General features: G+C 33.5%; 1 protein-coding gene across 4 annotated transcripts in view; it reads right to left on the bottom strand.

Moving 5' to 3' along the window:
- Positions 1-20303, bottom strand: part of LOC129971170 (potassium voltage-gated channel protein Shaker-like) — a 424803-nt gene that overhangs the window by 184248 nt on the left and 220252 nt on the right. For 3 of the 4 annotated variants that reach the window (XM_056084700.1, XM_056084704.1, XM_056084702.1), the window contains exon 2: positions 2656-4282. In XM_056084700.1, coding sequence (XP_055940675.1) covers positions 2716-4282 — 1567 coding nt within the window. In that variant the 3' untranslated portion in view covers positions 2656-2715. Of the gene's footprint in view, positions 1-2595; positions 4283-20303 lie in introns of all 4 variants that reach the window. The other variant, XM_056084701.1, reaches the window with a different exon arrangement.

Genomic DNA, 20303 nt, shown 5'->3' with positions numbered 1-20303 from the left:
GACCCACTTAGAACTTAAAGATTCTATACACTAAGATCCACTTAGAAATTCTTTTATTCCAAAGGCTTTAAAAACACAATACAAAAATATTACAGCTATTAGAAGCGATAAATTTAGAATAAAAAGTATATCTATTTGCATTTCTTTAAAATGTTGCGTCTTATCCATTTATTGTATTAATATTAAAGATTTTTTAAACAACATTTTTAAGTTTTTATTTTGTTTAATCTCTAATATTACTGGCATGTCAAATTTTTTCCTTTTTTTTTTTTTGATAAACTCTTTTTTCCATTATATAACCTAATAAATACATATAGGAGATTCGAATGCTTTGACCGTAATATCGAAGCAAGCTAATGTTTCGAATTGATTTGTCTATATTCTTATCATTCTTAAAACTTGCTTCTAATTATATAGTAGCGATAAAGAGCAATAACATTTTTTTTTTTAAATTTAATATTGTCACAAAAAGTGTGTGTATAAATCCAGCAACTAAAATAATGATTTTTTTATTTGTAAAATATACTTAAATTGTATCTAAAAATTAAAAAAAAATTAGAAAAGAAATTGATTAAAATAACGTTTAATATCACTAACAAGTCTATTTTTCTTAGATTTTGAAGCCTAAAAGTTTTTCTTGCGAGATAATATGACCTCAAATTATTGCGGGAAAATAGCAGATTTTTAATAAATATTTAAATCAAAAATCTTTTTTAAATTTTGGAAAAAACATTTCTTGACGAGTCTTTTCAATTGATATATTTATGCACCAAATTTTGTAATTTTTTTTTTATCTAATTGTCTGCCTTATACAGCGTTTTGAGTGATTTTTTTTTCCTATCGGGCATTTCACAATTTGTAATTGAGATGCCAACTTATAAACATAATCATGTTAAAAAGATTTCATTGATCAGGGAGTCAGGCATCCTCAAGATTTTATAATTCTGACTAAAAATTGATATTATCTAAACTCCAAAAAGCATATAGATAAATTGAATTTCATAACATGTTCATGAATTTTATATTGCGTTGATAATAAAAAAAGCTGCTCTTTATCCAAATGGCTCCTCGAATAGACAACCAATCAAAATTATGTTTAGCGATTGATGTCCAGTATTATTTAGTATAATAATATAACTTATATACACAAAAGCAATTCTTCCCATTTTTTAAAGAAAAAAAAAACACATGATAATAAAACAGTATTTTAGCTATTAACTTACAGTGTAAGCAAGAAGAAAACCCTTCAGCAACCCTACACCAAAGAATTTTTACTCTGTTAAAAAAAAAAAAAATCAAATGATTTTACGGAAGTTTACCCCTTGTATACATTTGATGGTTAAATATCCTCATAATAATATAAATACAAAAAATAATAAAATTTTCCTATAACTTTATTCGTTTTTATAAAAATGAATTGAATAAACTTTATTTGTAAATAAACATTTTATACAGTATTCCGTGATTCACCAAATTAAATCTGTTCTAAACCCAAAAACTCCTTTAAAAAATCTGTATCTAGAGGGTTAATAGAAATAAAAATATATTTGCTGCCATCAATATTATTTTAGCTACGTTAAAAAAAAAGATTAAATTAAAAATAGCAATAAATATAAAAAACAATAGAATTTTTACATTGTTTCCCCAAGTTTTACCCATTTCCATAAGATAAACAAACTCTTTAATGGGCTTATTATTAGACAAAGATAAATCCATTTCCATAAGAATTACAGAAATAATGTCCAAGATCCTAATTTTAAACGATTTAAAATACTGATACGGCCAAATTTTTAAAAAATGTTTTGGTTTAATACTGTTAAATAAAAATTTTCACGGTATACTTTTAGATTACAACATTTTGGAACCGTAATTTATTTTCACTATATAGTGCACACACTGAGTATGTCATAATTAAATTCTTATTTCAACAAATATGTTCAAAATCACTAATATTTAGCATTTATTTTTTCATGGATGTCCTAGAATGGATTCTTTTATTCACTTTTTGAGATAAAAACCACAGGGACAAATATTTTTTTCACTGTCCCAAAAACTAGATCCAAACTTCATTATTCTTTTATTATTCCATTATTCCAACTTTTTTTAAACTTCATTAAACGATTTATCATCTTATTTTGTTGTAAAAATTTCACACCTCCGTCATAACGATGTTAGATTACCGTTTCTTTAAAAAGCTTTTAAATTTTTGGTTCTTCCAGTCCTTTCAGATACTCCTAATGTTAGTTTTATAATTTATTTATACTTATTTAAACCGCATTCTTGTTTATATTGTATGAATACTCTATTTACTTCATCTGAGATTTAAAAAAACAAACAAGTAATTATTTGTAGGATTAAAAAGGCACAAGTTTCTCCTGATAGGCATACGAATATGTTTCCTGCAAACATTCAATTAAACTTTCCATCACAATATCATTTTAAAAAACAAATTGTAGGAACAATAAACAAAAAACAGTAAACAAGAGCCTAATTTTCTTTACCAGTGCATCTCTCAAATTAAGAAAGGCATATATATATAAAAAAAAAGGAGATAGGGCATGCAGCAAAGACAGAGTGAAAGAGTAGAAGACTTACCCAGGCTGTTGAAGATCTGAAAGAGGAGACGATAGTAGAGATACAAGAGAAAAAGGATACGTGTATATAAAGGCTGCTCTGTAGGAGGACATATTGCGCAGCTACCAACCAAGCACTACTTCAAACATCGGTTTCAATCGAGACGGCATTAATATTGTTGTTGTGGAGGGGGTTGCAGTTGGGCTTCTTCTGCAGCTGCTGCTGCTGCTGGTGGTGGTAGTTGCCGAGCATGTGGGTGTTCTCGACACTGAGCAGCATGCCTTCCTCCAGTTCCATGATGTCCGAGGCGGACTCACTGACAGAGTCCCTCTTGAGCTTGGCGCCCACCGTACCGGGCAAGTACGGACAGCTGGTGACATGATTGAAATTTTGCGACTGCATTTCCTCCTGGTCCGTCTCACGGTGGTAGAAGTAGTTGAAGTTGGAGACTATGACGGGCACAGGTAGGGCGATGGTGAGCACGCCGGCGATAGCGCACAGCGAGCCCACCAATTTGCCCCACACCCCGACGGGTCGCATGTCCCCATAGCCGACGGTTGTCATGGTGACCACGGCCCACCAGAACGCGTCGGGGATGCTTTTGAAGAAAGACCGTTCCGAGTCCGCCTCCGCATAGTAGACGGCGCTCGAAAAGAGGATGACGCCGATGAAGAGGAAGAAGATGAGCAGGCCGAGCTCCCGCATGCTCGCCTTGAGAGTCCGGCCCAGGATCTGAAGGCCCTTGGAGTGGCGGGACAGTTTGAAGATCCGGAACACACGCACCAGACGGATAACCCTGAGGATGGCCAGTGACATGGCCTGGTTGTTGCCCCTCTCATTGATGGGCCTTTCCTGCGGACGCTGACCACTCACGACAGTGGCCAGCGTAATGAAATACGGGATGATGGCCATCAAGTCGATGCTGTTCATGGCGTCCCTGCAGAAGGCCATTTTGGAGGGACACGCCAGAAAACGGACGAGCAGCTCGAATGTAAACCAGATGATGCAGCACGTCTCGATGATGAAGAAGGGGTCCGTGGTGCGAGGCACCTCGTCTTCTATAACGCGCGTCATGTTGTTGGTGGTGTTGAAGAGGCGGTAGTGCTTGAATTCGGGCAGCGTCTCCAAGCAGAAGATGAAGATCGACAGCAGGATGACGACCACTGACACGATGGCGATCACACGAGCCCCTTGTGAGCTCTCGGGGTACTCGAATAGAAGCCAGAGCTTGCGTTGCAGCTCGTGCTTGGGCAAGGGTCTCTCCTCCTCTTTGATGAACCCCTCGTCCTCGCGGAACTTGTTGAAGGCCATCTCGCCCAGCTCGTAGAACTTGATCTCCTCAGCGAAGACGTCTAGCGGCACATTGACGGGCCGCCGCAGCCGGCCCCCGCTCTGGTAGTAGTACAGGATGGCGTCGAAGGAGGGCCGGTTCCGGTCGAAGAAGTACTCGTTCCGCAGCGGGTCGAAGTAGCGGATACGCCGAGCCGGGTCCCCCAGCAGGGTGTCCGGGAACTGGTTCAGCGTCCGGAGCTGCGTCTCGAACCGGAGCCCGCTCACGTTGATCACGACCCGCTCGCAGTAGTCGTGGTCGTGAGGGATGGGCTCGAAGTTGCACAGGGGAGGCATGGACAGCATCTGCGCGCCTCCCACGCCGCCTCCCTCGGTGGGGCCTCCTCCTCCATCTTCGCCGTGCAGCTTCGGCAGGGACCTGGACAAAGAAACAGAGTGTGAGGACTGAGTCCGTTTGAGGTCACCCACGCCGCCACTGCTGGCCCTCCGCAGGGGAGGGGGCGGTACCAGGAGGACATTACGCCGGGGCCGGAGCACGGGGGTCACCCCCCACTTCTCGACCAGGTGGAGTTTCGAAATGGTGGCGGGTGGATGTCTCGCCTACCGATGATGTTTGGATTTCAGAGTAGTAGCCCCGCGCCCGTTGTCCGGGATGCGGTGTTATCGTCCTGCTGCCGAAGCAGGGCTCTTTTCCACCGACTCCTACAGCGGCGCATCCCGTCCCTACGCGATCCGCGTCAAGCACTGATGAGGAGAGCCTCTCGTCCGCGGTTTCCCCCCTCCCGCGCCACGGCCGCCGCCAGCGCGCCAAGCTCCCGCTCGCCAAACCGTTTTTTCCCGAAGATCTTCACTGAAAATATCAATTCCGGTGTATCGATTGTTTTGTTCCTTCGCGATTATCCGAATCTATTTCATTAACAGCGATCATCTGCTCTCTCCTTTTCTTTATAACGACTCTAAATGCCATTTGCAAAAAAGGTAAATAACGCGAGATAAGAATCGAGTTAAATATTATGATCCGTTAGCATGCCACTAAGTTTCGATCATCAAATAAAATTAGAACCCGGGTGACTTAATTTTTTGGAACAAACTGACAAACCGTATTTGAAGGCAATATAATTTTTCTAGCAATTGGTTATTTCTAGTAATCATTTTATGATCTTTGGATAAGGTTATGATCTCTATAAAAGGTTATTTTTAAAAAGATTAACGACTTTCTGCTTTACGTATTTGATTTAAAATCAAGGACAATAACAAATTAATTATTCAATTGAATAGTCTTAAAATGCCAGAAACGCATGCAAAGATAATATCGAAATAGAACAGCATCGGTATAAAAAAGACACGAAGTTTATCTGAATCTTTTAAAGGAATCAATTTAACAATTGGTATTCCGAAACGCAGAATAATTCAACTATATTTTGGAATTAAATCAATGACTAAAAATAGTAATCATTATTACAATTAAATAAATATTATTTTTCTAAAATTTAAAAAAAAAATCAAACACTAGCTTTAAAAATAAAGAAAAAGTTTTTAATGCAAGAAAAATGAAAATGAAATCATGAGTTAAATTGAAAAATTTGCACTAAATACTTGATTAGCAAAAAGTAACCAATTAAAAAACAGCCAAAAGTAACCAATTAAAAAATAGCCAAAAGTAACTAATTTAAAACTTTTGTCAGCCCACTAAGTTTCTGCAGTAAATTCATATTAGATAAAATTATTAAATACGCCTTTTTAATATGAGTACTATCATTAATAAATTTTTAAAAATTATAAAGAAACCACAATACATCCTTCAAATGGTTCACTATATGGCGTTCCATATTGATTTGTAATCTATCGAATTCAATTATATTTTAATTATATATTATATTATTGATTTAGATTAAATTTTCTTTTATCCAGCAAGTATTATTTAAATGTGAAATACTTACGTTTTATTTTTATAGCTATATAAATTTCGTTTACTTTATTCAATTTGAGATATTTATATACATCGAAAATGCCTTATTAAATGCTGTAATATTATATACAGATTTATTTAATCCTAATTCAAATGATATAACTCTACAAATTTTAAGAGTTCAAACATTTTTTAAAAAAAATATTCTTTCGTATAAAGATGTTTCATGAGGTTTTCTGCACAAATTTCAATAAAAAGTTCAACTAATTTATTCAGAAAATATTTCTTACAAATAATATCTGCAATTAAAATAAAATTTATCGTTATATTTTTGAAGAAAAGTTAATAAAATTGAAAAAGACGAGCATGATATTGACACCTTTAATTTTGTATATACATTTATGATAAAATTTTATATACAAAATTAAAGATAAATAAACCATGGTAAAGAATTTTTATCTTACAAGATACATATTTATCGATTTTTATAATTTATATATGTACGCTTCCACTTGTTGCAGAAACTCAGTTAAATTAAAGGAAAATTATGTGTTTATTCAATAAATAATTTTATATCAGACACTTCATTTAAATCTTTTAACTCATAATCGCTTTTGAGCGAAAACCATTCCACAATTCTATTTTCATTTAATGGTTATGTCTTGAAATCTCAAATTTGGAAAAAGATAAAAATAAAATGGAATTTTAAACCATGATAACAAAAAGAATAATTAAGACAGTTAGTTTATAAGATATTAAAACTTATCTAAGTCATTTTTCTCAATTATGTCTTCTGCATTTATTACTTGAAATAAAAAATCACACTCGTGAGTATTTTCATGACTATAATATTTTTGTAAAAGACTTCCACTGGGAGGGAGGGGGAGGGCTTATGTATATTTTTATGAGCCCTGCTTTATAGCGATTATTCTTCAATTTCTTTGCTCTATAATGAATGCAAAGGCGAATTTAAAAAATTGAAGACTGGGTTCTAAAAATATTTGATCTTTTGAAATTCAACTTCTTACAAATGACAAAATAATAAGTGGTTTGATAGCTTTTTTATGTAATAAATACGAGTGTCTAAAAATTCTGAAATTTTAATAATAGAATTAAAACACTAGGAAAAGAGACTGTAACATTTGTCACATTGAGATACAATACTTTAAATTCTTTCATAAAGTCCAAAATGAATGAAATATTCTGAAGCAATTGTTTTATTTATTTATTATAGCATCACACAAAAAACAGCAGCTAAATATCAATTATAAATATATACATTTTTAAAATTTTAGCAATGTTTTAGTCAGTGCATCCTCACCAGTTTCAGATAAATTTATCACAGAAAACAGATTAATTTATTAAATACAAATTAACTTATTCACAGCAAATGCTACCTACTTTTAACGGATAGCACTAAGATTCCATAGAAAAGTAACCGATTTAAAATGGACGTTAGCGTGTCTTCCAGATTTTACGAGCATTATAATGGCTTGTAACAATTATTAAACCATGTTATAGAGAGTTACAACAATTCTTTAAGCTCACTTGAAAATTAAAAATAAAAGGTGATGATTGTTGAATTCTTAGATTCAATTCAAATAAGTTCTTTTTTTTTTCTTTCTTTCTATATATTATACAACAGTATTAATCCTCTAAAAGATGTGACAAATACTTTATCAAATAGTAAATACAACTTTCAATTTCTCGTAAAAATATAATTAAATTTAATAGTTTAAACAGCCTTGTAATCAACTAGAGCGAATTTCAGTGGAATTGTACATTATTCGTTAACTTATTTAGTATTTAGCGCAAATTAAACATATCATTTTGAGATTCTATTACGCATTGGCCGATGATCATCAAAAATATGGGATAAAAAGGGGACTTTGATATGTATTCAGCTATCGGTTTTTATCTAAAAATATACTTTCGCTTATTTCTGAGTGTTCTTATTTTTGAGTTTGAAAGATACTTGATTTAATACAGAGAGACTGACATATAAGAGGCTTCTTTTCTCATTTCATTATAAAGTTATTATAATTCAGGAACAAAATGAGTGAAATTAACCTTGTAACAACGCATTTTTGAAACGAATTTGTAAAAGTTTTGGGTTATATATTAACGCTCCATTTGAACGCAACACGTGAGTTATTTTTTCTATTTTGAAGACCTGGCAATTTTGAGTCCCGGCCAAATAACGAAGAAGACTTCTAGATTGGCATCGCTAACTCTAATTAATCACATCACATCACATCACATCAATGTGGGAATATTTGGTACACGAATCAGATTTAACATGTATGAGGTATAAAAACACGACGAATCAGCAATAGAATTGGGTTCCGAACCAGATGACCAACCGTCCGAAGTCGAGACCTTATTATTAAGTTTTTTGATATCCAAAATATTTTGTTAAGCGCATAAATATAAAGTGTCTTCACTAATTTATAGTAAAGACTAATTAACTAAGATTAATTAACTAATTTATAGTACGAGGGGTGGCAAGTTTCATATAATAGGGGCTTGGAAGGAAGGATCCCCCCTCTAAGCCTCATTTGTCAACAAATTTCATGTGTTGCTAGCTGGGGAACATGACAGATCCTTAAATTCTTTTCTTATAAATCCTTAATTTATGAATTTTTTTAAATGCTCATAATTTTCTAACAAAACAGCATGATATTACTATATATAACAAAATTTCGAAATATTGATATTGCATTGTTTGACCAAAAAAAAATATTGACAAATAAATGGGTTTTTTTTGTGTGTGTATGGGAGGGGGTGTCATATACAACTCATATTTACCCTTTAAAGAGCCATTTTTTTTCTTCTGGTCATATTATGTTAAAATAATTTTAGGTTTGAAATTAGAATAAGAAAAGGGATTCATTTAGCTTATTAGATAAATTTAATTTGATTAATTAATTTGGTTAATTAATAATTAACAAATCAAGACATCATTTTGTCTGAGATAAAGAATTGAAGCATCTAAGTTTCTGACTTACTAAAAAAATTTGTCAGAACTTATGCCAACCTACATAATTTCATACAAAGATTGATAAATTTGGTGGGAAGCATACTTCCCACGGCCTTAGAAAGGGTTAATATTTTTTCATGCATAAAGTAAAGCAAAAACATACTAATTTTTTATATATTCTTTCTAATAGAAAAACATTGATTAGATAAAATATTAAAGTGTCCGCTATGGTGATTATTCGCACCTGTGATTTATATCTATTACCTAATTAGATCATTATTTCTTTATTACCTTTTATATAACAGAAAAGACATATAATTATGCAGATAATTAGAATCACAGTCTTGATCATCTGTGCGATCACTTTATGAAGACGAAAGATTTCTTTGTTCCAAAAATAAGAGACTAAATCGCATTGAGAAAGAATATCTTGACAATGCAAGCTAACATTTTTTGGAAAATTCATCGCTAGATGGACGATTCAATGCAAAGTCAATGAACTTGCCAATTTAACCCTCTAATCATTGTACCGATGCCTCATTCCATGGTTTGTTTTCTTGTCTTTTATATATATAAAAGATAACAAAGAATGGATCGTCTAATTAGATAAAAGGTGTAAGCTACAAGTGTGAATCTTTGTAGCGGATACTTGAATAACTCATGTTATCCATCATCAGGCGATGTTTTCTATCGAAATGCAATTTTTCAAAATTATGAAGAGAAATCAAATTATAGAAGGACGCTATAATTCAGTACAAAAATTTATGCAAGAAACGATAATATACGTGGCATAGAAATCTCTTATAACTTCCTATCGAATATAAACAAATTGTCATACGAGCGATTCAGATTGCTTTATTGTGTATTTACAACTGAATTTAATTCAACGCTTCGTTTAGCTAATTCATGGAACTGCAAAATATTATTAGAAATGCTCGAAAGAGGACCCGCCTTGTCACAGAAACCCTTCACTTACTCAGAAGAAGAAAGGTGTAAAAGAAAATTAAGATGACAGAAACAGGCTTAATTGTCGCCATACAAAGTAAACGCAGTAACTTGATTATGGAAATATATATTTATATCTTCCTAAACTATTTTATAACAAACATGATTTTTGAATTATACTAAATTTAAAACGATATCTTTTTTAAATATATTATTTTCATATCCATACAACTTTTCTTTATTTTTAATAATTTTTTAAAAATAAAGAATATTTTTAATGTTATAATGAAATTAAAACTTATCTGTCAAAATTTTCAATCGCATACCTTTATCAACGTTAAAATTCAAATTTTAACGTTGATTTAACGTTTAAAACGTTTAACATTTTAAATTAACGTTAAACGTTAAAAATTTTAGCGTTTAAAAACTGCACACTAATTCTGAAGTAAAATTTTCTACTTCCGCTTTTATTCCCTGGTTTATACATTTTGTAATTTGCAGGTGCATGAATTTGTAGTAGAGTGATTCAATTAAATTCTTGTGTTTCAATCTCTTAAAATAACAAGGTAAAATTTAAAAAAAAATGCATCCCAAATCAATAGTTTGACAAATTAAAAAAGTCAATAATTTGCATGACCAAACTGGTCGTAAAATGCGGCTAGTTTTGCATAATCCACAAAACCGCTACAAGTATTCTTAATCAAGTCATTTAGATAGCACATTCTCGAAATGAGAGGGATATCTTATTAGATCCTGAAAAAAGCAAAACGGACAGTTTAACCCTTTCCAGGGCCGTGGGAAGTATGCTTCCCACCAAATTTTTCAATCTTTGTATGAAATTATGTAGGTTGGCAAAAGTTCTGACACATTTTTTTAGTAAGTCAGAAACTTAGAGGCTTCAGTTCTTTATCTCAGACAAAATGATGTGTCTTGATTTGTTACTTAATTATTAATTAACCAAATTAATTAAATTAAATTCATCTAATAAGCTAAATGAATCCCTTTTCTTATTCTAATTTCAAGCCTAAAATATTTTAACATCATATGACTAGAAAAAATTGGCCCTTTAATGGGTTAACTTAAATTGTGTCTATAAGTAAACAAAGTATGTTATAAGCAGAAATTGGAAAAAAAAAAAAAAAAAAAATTCTATCAACGACACTTTATTTACTAATTTTTTTATTCATGCTTAGTTTTATTCACACATAGATAAATCAATCAATTTACTCATTAAAAATGTCTAATAGATTATTTTGACTCCCAAAAAGAAATTAGAATTTGTGCTTTCTGCAACGATGCAAACTAAACGAAATGGGCATATTTATCTCCCAGCCTTACAGACAGTAATGGATAATTATATATACTGATAATTCTGCCAAAGTTATGCTAAAAAAGTTTTAGCGTACTATCTGAAATGTAACAAAGTGTGATGCCAAAAAGAAAAAAATTGCTTTTATAAAGTAATATCAGAATGAAGCGCTGTTTTAATGTACCACATAGATTCGAAAATATTTTATAATTCTGAATAGATGAAATAAATAAGTGACATCTTGAAGTGACATTTTTCTTAATCAAAAGTTGCCTTTTGCATGTATTCATAGTTATTAATGTAAGCGCGGTATCATTATAGTGATGGTGTGACAAAAGTGGTAATTATTTTTATTATTTATGGAATCATTTCACATGATGAGAGTAAATGCGTTCAAAATCCAAAATCGCATTACACTATTTAACAATATGCAATACAGAACTGAGTAAATTGTTTAAGTCTAGTTGGTTTAGTTTAGTTTAGTTATATTAACATCCCGTTGTAAACAACACTATGGCTATTTTGGGACGGACCTCGTCATTATGAACCTTGGTCAGATGATGAGGACGACACCTGAGCTGCCCCCAGTGGAAGGATGTTTGGTCCCGACGGATTTAACAGACCCTCTTACACGACGGTTCTTGGGTGGAATCGGATCTCGAACCTGAAACCCTACGGCTCACAAGCCGAGACCTTATCACCAGGCCACCGTGGCCACTTAATTCTAGTTAAATTAATTTTTAAAGAGTCAAAAGAAACTTTAGTTAATGGACGTCATCGTAATGCTTTATGGTCTGATAACAAAGACGAATATGATCCAGCAGCTTTTTCACCAAACTACCTGATCGTCTTAATATGCATTAGACCAATTTAGATTAAGGAATGTTTGATAGATTCTAGTATCGAATTTGTAACGCTTTGGTACTGATGATGAGTCTATGATTTGGAAAATCATCGCACTTCTTAACCATTTATTTACTAACAGGATTTATAAGTTTTCTCATGGTACTGCATTCATTTAAACGCCTGAGATCCTTTGGGATTATGAAGTATACTGCTATAAGATTATTTTTCAACTGTTGAATGACTTCATAAGCTCATTTCTTTTCGGAAATTTGCTGACTCCACAGAGGAGATGCCAAATGTGGGCTTATAGGTTAAATTTAGTTATATTAACGTCCCGCTTTAAAGCAACATTGGGCTTATTTTGAGACGGACTTCGTAATTTTGAACAACGGTTAAATGACGAGAACGACATCCGAGATGGCATTCCCTCTCAAAACTTCCGCACTACACCAAGAGAGGAACGTTCGGTTCGAATTTAAAGTGTTCTAGATCGACTAACGCGGCGGACTGTTGATGGAATCTGGTTATGAACTTGGAACCCTCCAATTCCAAAGTCGAGACTTTATCATCAGGTCACCGCGGCTGTCGCCCACAAGGAAAGTTGAGCCAAGACTACATTCATAGTGTTCAGAATGCAACATATCCTTTTACGCAAATAAGAAAAAAAAATTTCATTGAATACCATAAAAAATAGTAGCGACAGAAATAATTTGTTCCTGAATATAAGGTAATATAATAACTAAGTAACTAAATAAATATTGACTATTTTTGTTTCCTACTTTACATATTTTTATATTACTCATAGAATTATTTGACAATATGAATGTTTAACTGTTCTCATCTTCCAAATTACCATTAAAATTTCAAATAATATATCTTTTTATTGCAAAAATAGTGCTTCCATAAAGTTCTGTCACTGGACTTGGAATTTTCAAATTTTTTTCAATGCAATTGATGAATTTGGTGATAATTTACAATGATAGTTGAGCTATAGAGTGTTTACTTACATCTAAATTACATATTTAAGAAAATTATCAGAAATCTTAAAATTTTTTTTCACTAAATAAGGTGTTAAAATTTATTACTCATAAGAAACAGATCTACATTTCAGATTTTCACTCAAATTTTTTAAACTTTAAAGATTTGTGTAATTCAATTCTGTACAACACATTATAAACAATGAAATAATTTTTCAATAGTCCATATGTAATGCTTTGCATGTGCAGCTCGGCCTCAATGGGTACATTGGAGACGATAATATATTTTATATAGAGATTTAGGGGCAAGTGTTCGCATACATGGCAATAAGGCTCCATATTCGGAATCCGTGTTGCCTTATTTGATTTACCATCCGTGGCATATGCGCGCTTGATACTCATTAAATATGAAGTCGTGACAAAATGTCTTCTCATTGGAGTAGTATGGAAATTTGGAAAGAGAAGTGATAGGAAAAGTGTATTTCTCGTCATTTGACCCGAGGTCAAAACTATAAGTTTAGGCTTAAAATAGAACTCGTGCTGGTTTTAAAACAGGATGTTAGTATGATTAAAATTAAACTAACTACAACTGCTTCCAATTTTACCGATTACCCAAGTACAGATTTGAGGTAATCGGAGTCATTTTTCACTTAAAAATGCATTTCCGCCAAAATTTATTTCCCGCTTAACAAATCGCGGCAAATGAATTTTGGAATCCGGCACAAACTTTGCATTTCCTGCTAGTATCAGAGGTGGATGCTAGACGACATTGATCACATTTATCATGAGATTTCATTTCATACATGATACAGAAATAAAATTTGTCACTTGATGAAATTAAAAGAAAACGAACATTTTCACTATTATTTCACCAAGATTCGAAAAAAGAAAAAAATCTTGAAACATTCTTTAGGAAAACGACACAGGCTTTAAGCTTTAAAAATTTATAATTTTTAATTTCATTTAATTACATTTAAAACATGGACTCCAGTTTTGAATCGTGGCTAAATGACGAAGAGACACCCGAGCCGACATTCCTTCTCCACGCTTTCTTACCACATCGGGGAAGGCATTCGATCTTTGAAAGATTTAACATGCATCAGAATTGTATATAATGACTGCTTCCAAACGACGAATCTTCCACGAAATTTCGATTTAAAACTTGCAACCCTCGAGATCAAAATCTGGGATTGTCATATTACGATGAGCTCTTGAGATTTTTGTTTGTTTCGTTGTTAAATAAAATAAAATTTTTCAAAAATATACCACCACAGATTTAAATCCAAGTTTTCAATGAATATGCTACCAAAGTAAAAATTTCTTTATGCAAACATACTTATTCATGCTGTATAGGATCTAGCTGCACGTTCATTTATTATGCCATGCTTCCGCCGGGAGATTGGGTCTCTTCCGTATGAGTTTGGAAAACTGCCGTTAAACTCGGTGGATAATCAGCCCTTATTAATAAAGGGTCGAATTTCCACTTGAGGATGAGGGGTTGCCGGGAAACTGAACAGATTATCGGTACATCATCAAAGATGGTACGCACTATCACGTGAAGAGTTGAGTAAAAATGAGTAAATTATTGGGCTCCCCATTAATGAAGGAACTTACTTTCATTTAAGGATGAAAAGTTGCTGTGAAACCGAACCATCATTGACAAAGCGAACCACCAAATGAGGATGAGAAGTTGCCATGGAACCGAGAATAATATCGGTACCTCTTCAATGATGGAACAAATTTCCCTTTGAACAGTTGCATAAAAAAACTGAGTAGATTATTGATTCCCCATCAATGAAGGGACGTATTTCCATGTGAGAATGAGGAATTGCCGTGAAACCGAACGGATTATCAGTACACCAACAACAAAGGGGAAATCACCACATGAGGATGAGAAGTTGCCTGTGAAACTGAGAGGAATATCGGTACCTAATCAACGATGGAACAAACCTCCAAATGAAGAGCTGCGTAACACTGAATAGATATTGGTTCCCTATCAATGAATGATCCACTTGAGAATGAGGAGTTGCCGTGAAACTGAACCGATTATCGGTCCCCACCACCGACGAGACGAACGAACCACATCATGAGAATAACAATTGCCGTGAAACCGAACGGATTATCAGTACACCAACAACAAAGGGGAAATCACCACATGAGGATGAGAAGTTGCCTGTGAAACTGAGAGGAATATCGGTACCTAATCAACGATGGAACAAACCTCCAAATGAAGAGCTGCGTAACACTGAATAGATATTGGTTCCCTATCAATGAATGATCCACTTGAGAATGAGGAGTTGCCGTGAAACTGAACCGATTATCGGTACCCCACCACCGACGAGACGAACGAACCACATCATGAGAATAACAATTGCCGTGAAACCGAACGGATTATCAGTACACCAACAACAAAGGGGAAATCACCACATGAGGATGAGAAGTTGCCTGTGAAACTGAGAGGAATATTGGTACCTAATCAACGATGGAACAAACTAACTGCGTAAAACTGAATAGATATTGGTTCCCTATCAATGAACGATCCACTTGAGAATGAGGAGTTGCCGTGAAACTGAACGGATTATCGGTACCCTACCACCGACGAGACGAACGAACCACATCATGAGAATAACAATTGCCGTGAAACCGAACGGATTATCAGTACACCAACAACAAAGGGGAAATCACCACATGAGGATGAGAAGTTGCCTGTGAAACTGAGAGGAATATCGGTACCTAATCAACGATGGAACAAACTAACTGCGTAAAACTGAGTAGATATTGGTTCCCTATCAATGAATGATCCACTTGAGAATGAGGAGTTGCCGCGAAACTGAACGGATTATCGGTAAATAGCGATTGCAATACCGGTATACCAAATACCGGTGTTTTGAGCTATTTGTACAATTTTGTAATACCGGTATTCACAAGTTTAAATGCCGTTTTTTCAGTATTTACTAAAAATTTTTTAAATTGTTCTCCACAATATGTTCAGGGATCGCCAACATAGCAAAATAGTATACGTTTTTGTTTTTGTCTCCCTAATGGGCGAAATTAATTAGACTGTGAATACAAAGTTGCATCGCACAATCAAGAGAAGTGATAAAATGCTGTTTGACAACGGATTGCAAAACCCACCACGCTTTTGTGCATGCGTTAGGATGGGTTTAATTCGTCAAAATAGGGGTGAAAGGAAAGATGAAAGGAGGAGATATTTACATTTAACAATGAAGACTCGCTGTTTTATGAGACGTAAACATTACAGATAATTATCAATACAGAAGGAAAAAGGAACTAATGCACAGTGAAATATTTCAGAGCCATTTTTATTTAATATAAGAGACATAAACATTAAATTATGAAGAACAAAAGAAAATTTTCTGTTCATAAAATTTGGTACTTACTTTTCTAGAAAATAATGATCTCTTTTATATTAAAATGTTTCGTTTTTTATATGTTATTAATTTTTTCAGGCATATTTTAATTCCCCGTTTTCTGCTCCTTTGTCACAATATTTAATGATAAATAAAATTTTCTTCGTAACATTCCTAAAAGATTTTTTATCACTTTTGGATACACATATCAATATGAAATTTCGAGTTAAAATAAAATGCTGTCTAAAGAATTAAATATCATATTGAAAAATCGCACAAAAGAAAGGCATACCGAAATAGAAAATGTCTTATGATATTTACATAATTATAATGATTTTAAAAATGAAAATAAAAAATAAAAGAGACTAACGAATTCAAATCTGATCAAGTTTAGAGTAAATTTTTGAAATTTTTTTTTACCCACAAACCTATCCACATTCAAAAGAATTCGGTACAGTTATCGAAGATTATGATGACACTAATGTCGATAGTGAAAAGGAATTGTCTCTTGGACAAAAATTAGAATGAGCGATAAATAAAAAAATTCAACAAACCAGAATACAATACAGAAATTAGCTATATCCGAAACCATCCGACGAGAAATCGATTTATTTGAAGATGAGGGATTTAGAGGTAAATACTTGGAAAAAGTATATCGCGCATTGCTAACAGTACCACCAACTGGCATAGATGCAGAAAGAGCGTTTTCGACAGCTGGTCATTTTTGCACAAAATTACGTTCCAGGCTTAATGACAGTACAATGGATGCTTTATGTTTTTTTAAGATTACATTTCAAAAATTTGTAATAGTACCACAGACTGAATAGTGATATTTACACTTTTTTGTGATTTAAATAAATAAAATGTTCCTTTACTTTTTTGAGATTCTTTATATACTATTATAATTTATAAGTTACAAATTAATTTTGTGATATTTACACTCTCTAATAAAACTGGCAAATAAAACAAAGAAACACCTGTGTTTTCTTTCTTTTCCTAAAATTTCTACTACCGGTATTAAAACCGGCACCCCGGTATTAAGATCTAAAAAATACCGAATACCGGTATTGAACTTTTAGTCCGATATTGCAACTCATACCGGTACCCTATCAATGACGAAGTTTCCACCTATGTGAGGGTCCAATGTTCACAATACAGTTATGGGATCTTGCATGTCTCTCAGCTTCCATATTACCTGTGCGATCTCATTATTAAGTTTATTCTAAATTCTGGATTTAAAAATTGTTCTATTAATGGTTAAGGCGTGATGTGACGATACGCGTTTATTTTTCACCCCGAAACAAAATGAAGAAGCGTACTTAGTCTGCGTCATATGAGCGTGAATTGACTTCGTGTTATTTCTAAACGTCTGTTCAAAAAATCATGTTTCTATAAAATAAATATTTATTTAAATATGGCTCCATAACCTATATATTCAACAGTCATTTCGCTTGTTGACTTTATTACTAGATTAATAATTTTTAAAAAGAAAGTAGATTTTTCTTAAATTTTTTGTGCATTAAAAATACTTTTATGTCCATTTTTTTTGCCATACCAGCAATGGCCCTTGTGCCCTAAAAACAAAATCAGCCAATATATGTTATTACAATTTTAATTTTGTTACTGCGAAAAAAACTATCGCCTAACATTATCGAAGGCCACCATGCCTTCGACGAATTAAAAGCAATGAAATTTAAACCCATATTGAAATGTTTTCGATTCAAAACTTCCAAGAGGCTATGGATTGCAAAACAACAACAATTTATTCTTCATGATGTGCCATAAAATTACGCTTAATTGGAAAAGTCTTTATTTAAGAATTAATTCTTGTATACAGACAACCACTGAACAAGGCAATATTGACAGGATTTGTTGCTGCCGACTGTTGTCTTTACCGAAACCCGTCCATAACACCTGATTCACTGAAATGACATCCTCTTCGAGACGATTGACCTCCAGCCACAAGGTGATCAATCTCTAACATTCTTCCTCATCTTCCCCTACATTTTTTAGCCCTTTAAATGATGAGCAGACAAATCTTCTGAGAAAATCTCCACAAAATTCGCAATATTCCTCCAAATGCTCTTTACACAACAAAAGGGCATATTCTTTAAAACTTATAGAATAGTTTAAAAGTTATAAAGAAATGCAAATTTCAAGACATCACCCTTTTCTTCTCTCAGCTTGATGACATATCGCAGAACTTATCCGAAATTTTTACCCTCGCTACAGACTATTTTTCACCTGTTCAAATCCAAATAAAATGTTTATAAACGATGACCACAAAGTAGAAGGCGAAAAAGTATTACACTCATATATTGGATGTTGTATATATTGTGGATTATGTGCCCACTCTGTTATTAATAATATTAACCGAGGTTAGAGTACATTCAGTGCTATTCGGGGATTCATATAAAAACTCCTTAACCAGGCACGAATACACACAATGAAAATTGGATGATCATATCACTTGAATAACATTATTTCAAAATGTCTGCTCGATGTAAAATAGTCAATTTCAGGAGAGATCCCTTCCTCCTTCTATAAAGGCCTACCCTCTCTAGCTGGGAGGGGGGGGATAAGCCTCTGATGTAGTAAAAGGACCTATCACCGGGCTACTCTTCCGGGCGATTACTCATCACCATATCTCATCGGACCCCTCCTCCCCGGTGGAACAAATACATTCGGGAATTCCTCTTAATCACGAATCATGCTCTAGGTTATATCTTTACAAAGAAAATTTCTCATTAATTTTCGAACAGTGTCAATTAACTCTTATGTAATATCAGGGATACATGCTCTTTGAAGCTGAGTCAAATGACGGAATTTGGATCAAGAGAGTCGTTTATTTGAAAATCTGATTCTAACAAAGATCTACCTTATGCTTCGTTTCAGATGGCCGCAGTGGCCTGGTGGTAAGGTCTCGGCTCGTGAGCCGTTAGGTTTCAGGTTCGAGACCCGATTCCACCGAAGAACCGTCGTGTAAGGGGGTCTGTTGCACGCTAAATCCGTCAGGCCAAATGTCCTCCCGCTGGTGTGGTGTGGAAAGGGGGGTGCCAGCTCAGGTGCCGTCCTCGTCATCTGATCGCGGTCCAAAATTACGAGGTCCGGCCCTAAATAACCCTAGTGTTGCTTTACAACGGGACGTTAATATAACTAAACTAAACTAAACTAAACAGATGCTTTAAATCAGTAGATTTCAAACGTCCACAAGTGGTGATGCTTGGAAATATGGAGAAAAAATACCGACTCAGGTATTGATCCCGTCAGCAAATTATTATCCAAAATGAAGATTTCTGTCCTGTAATAACCGTCACGTTACTTCAAAAATGGAACGCTTATCTAACTTAACTAAATTAAACTATATTTTCAAGGGGAGGTAACAAGTATTTGGCAGCTAAAATAAAACATCCTATTTTTAGATACCGCAGAGGTATAAAATTCAAGTTGGTTCAGAGTTTTGCGATGTTATGAACACAGTTTGATTTGGGACATTCATGGATGTCAATGTTAGAATGTTCATTTACAATATGTTGTAAAATATCATAACAATCAAATTTATTATCACGAGTCCAATGCTATAAGGGACAGTTATCGAATTACCTACATCGTCTAGACAGAACCGGTTTCGAAATTTCAACTCTGTTCAAAACTTAGGCCATAAAATAAATAACTTATGATGCAACGATGTTAATACAAAAGTGTGGAATCATTTTTTTTAAAGAAAACTATGTGGTTGCAGTTAAAAGAATAAATGATTAGGTTTGGTTTATCACCCATTAAATATTTCAACAAAAAGCTATAAATCCTAAGCTATTTTGAGGTAAATAAATTTATATGCTATTAAATTTTCAGAGGAAAAATTTAATTGGTAATTATATACTGTATCAACTGTATTAAAATAATTTAAAGATAAGGTTAAGCAATTTTTTATTATTATCCAGAAGTTATTAAGATTGCAGTTCAAATCAAGGGTTTATTATCTTATTTTGATTTACGTGAATTTTTATATTTATTTTATTATATATTACATATTTTTTATTTCATATTTTTTATTACATATTTTTTATTTTAATCCATATAAGAAGTTATAATCACAATT

The sequence above is a fragment of the Argiope bruennichi genome, chromosome 6 (genome assembly GCF_947563725.1).
Source record: "Argiope bruennichi chromosome 6, qqArgBrue1.1, whole genome shotgun sequence".
In the NCBI taxonomy this organism is placed as follows: domain Eukaryota; kingdom Metazoa; phylum Arthropoda; class Arachnida; order Araneae; family Araneidae; genus Argiope; species Argiope bruennichi.
The sequence above is the reverse complement of the archived record's forward strand: the minus strand, read 5'-3'. Positions and strand labels throughout refer to the sequence as shown.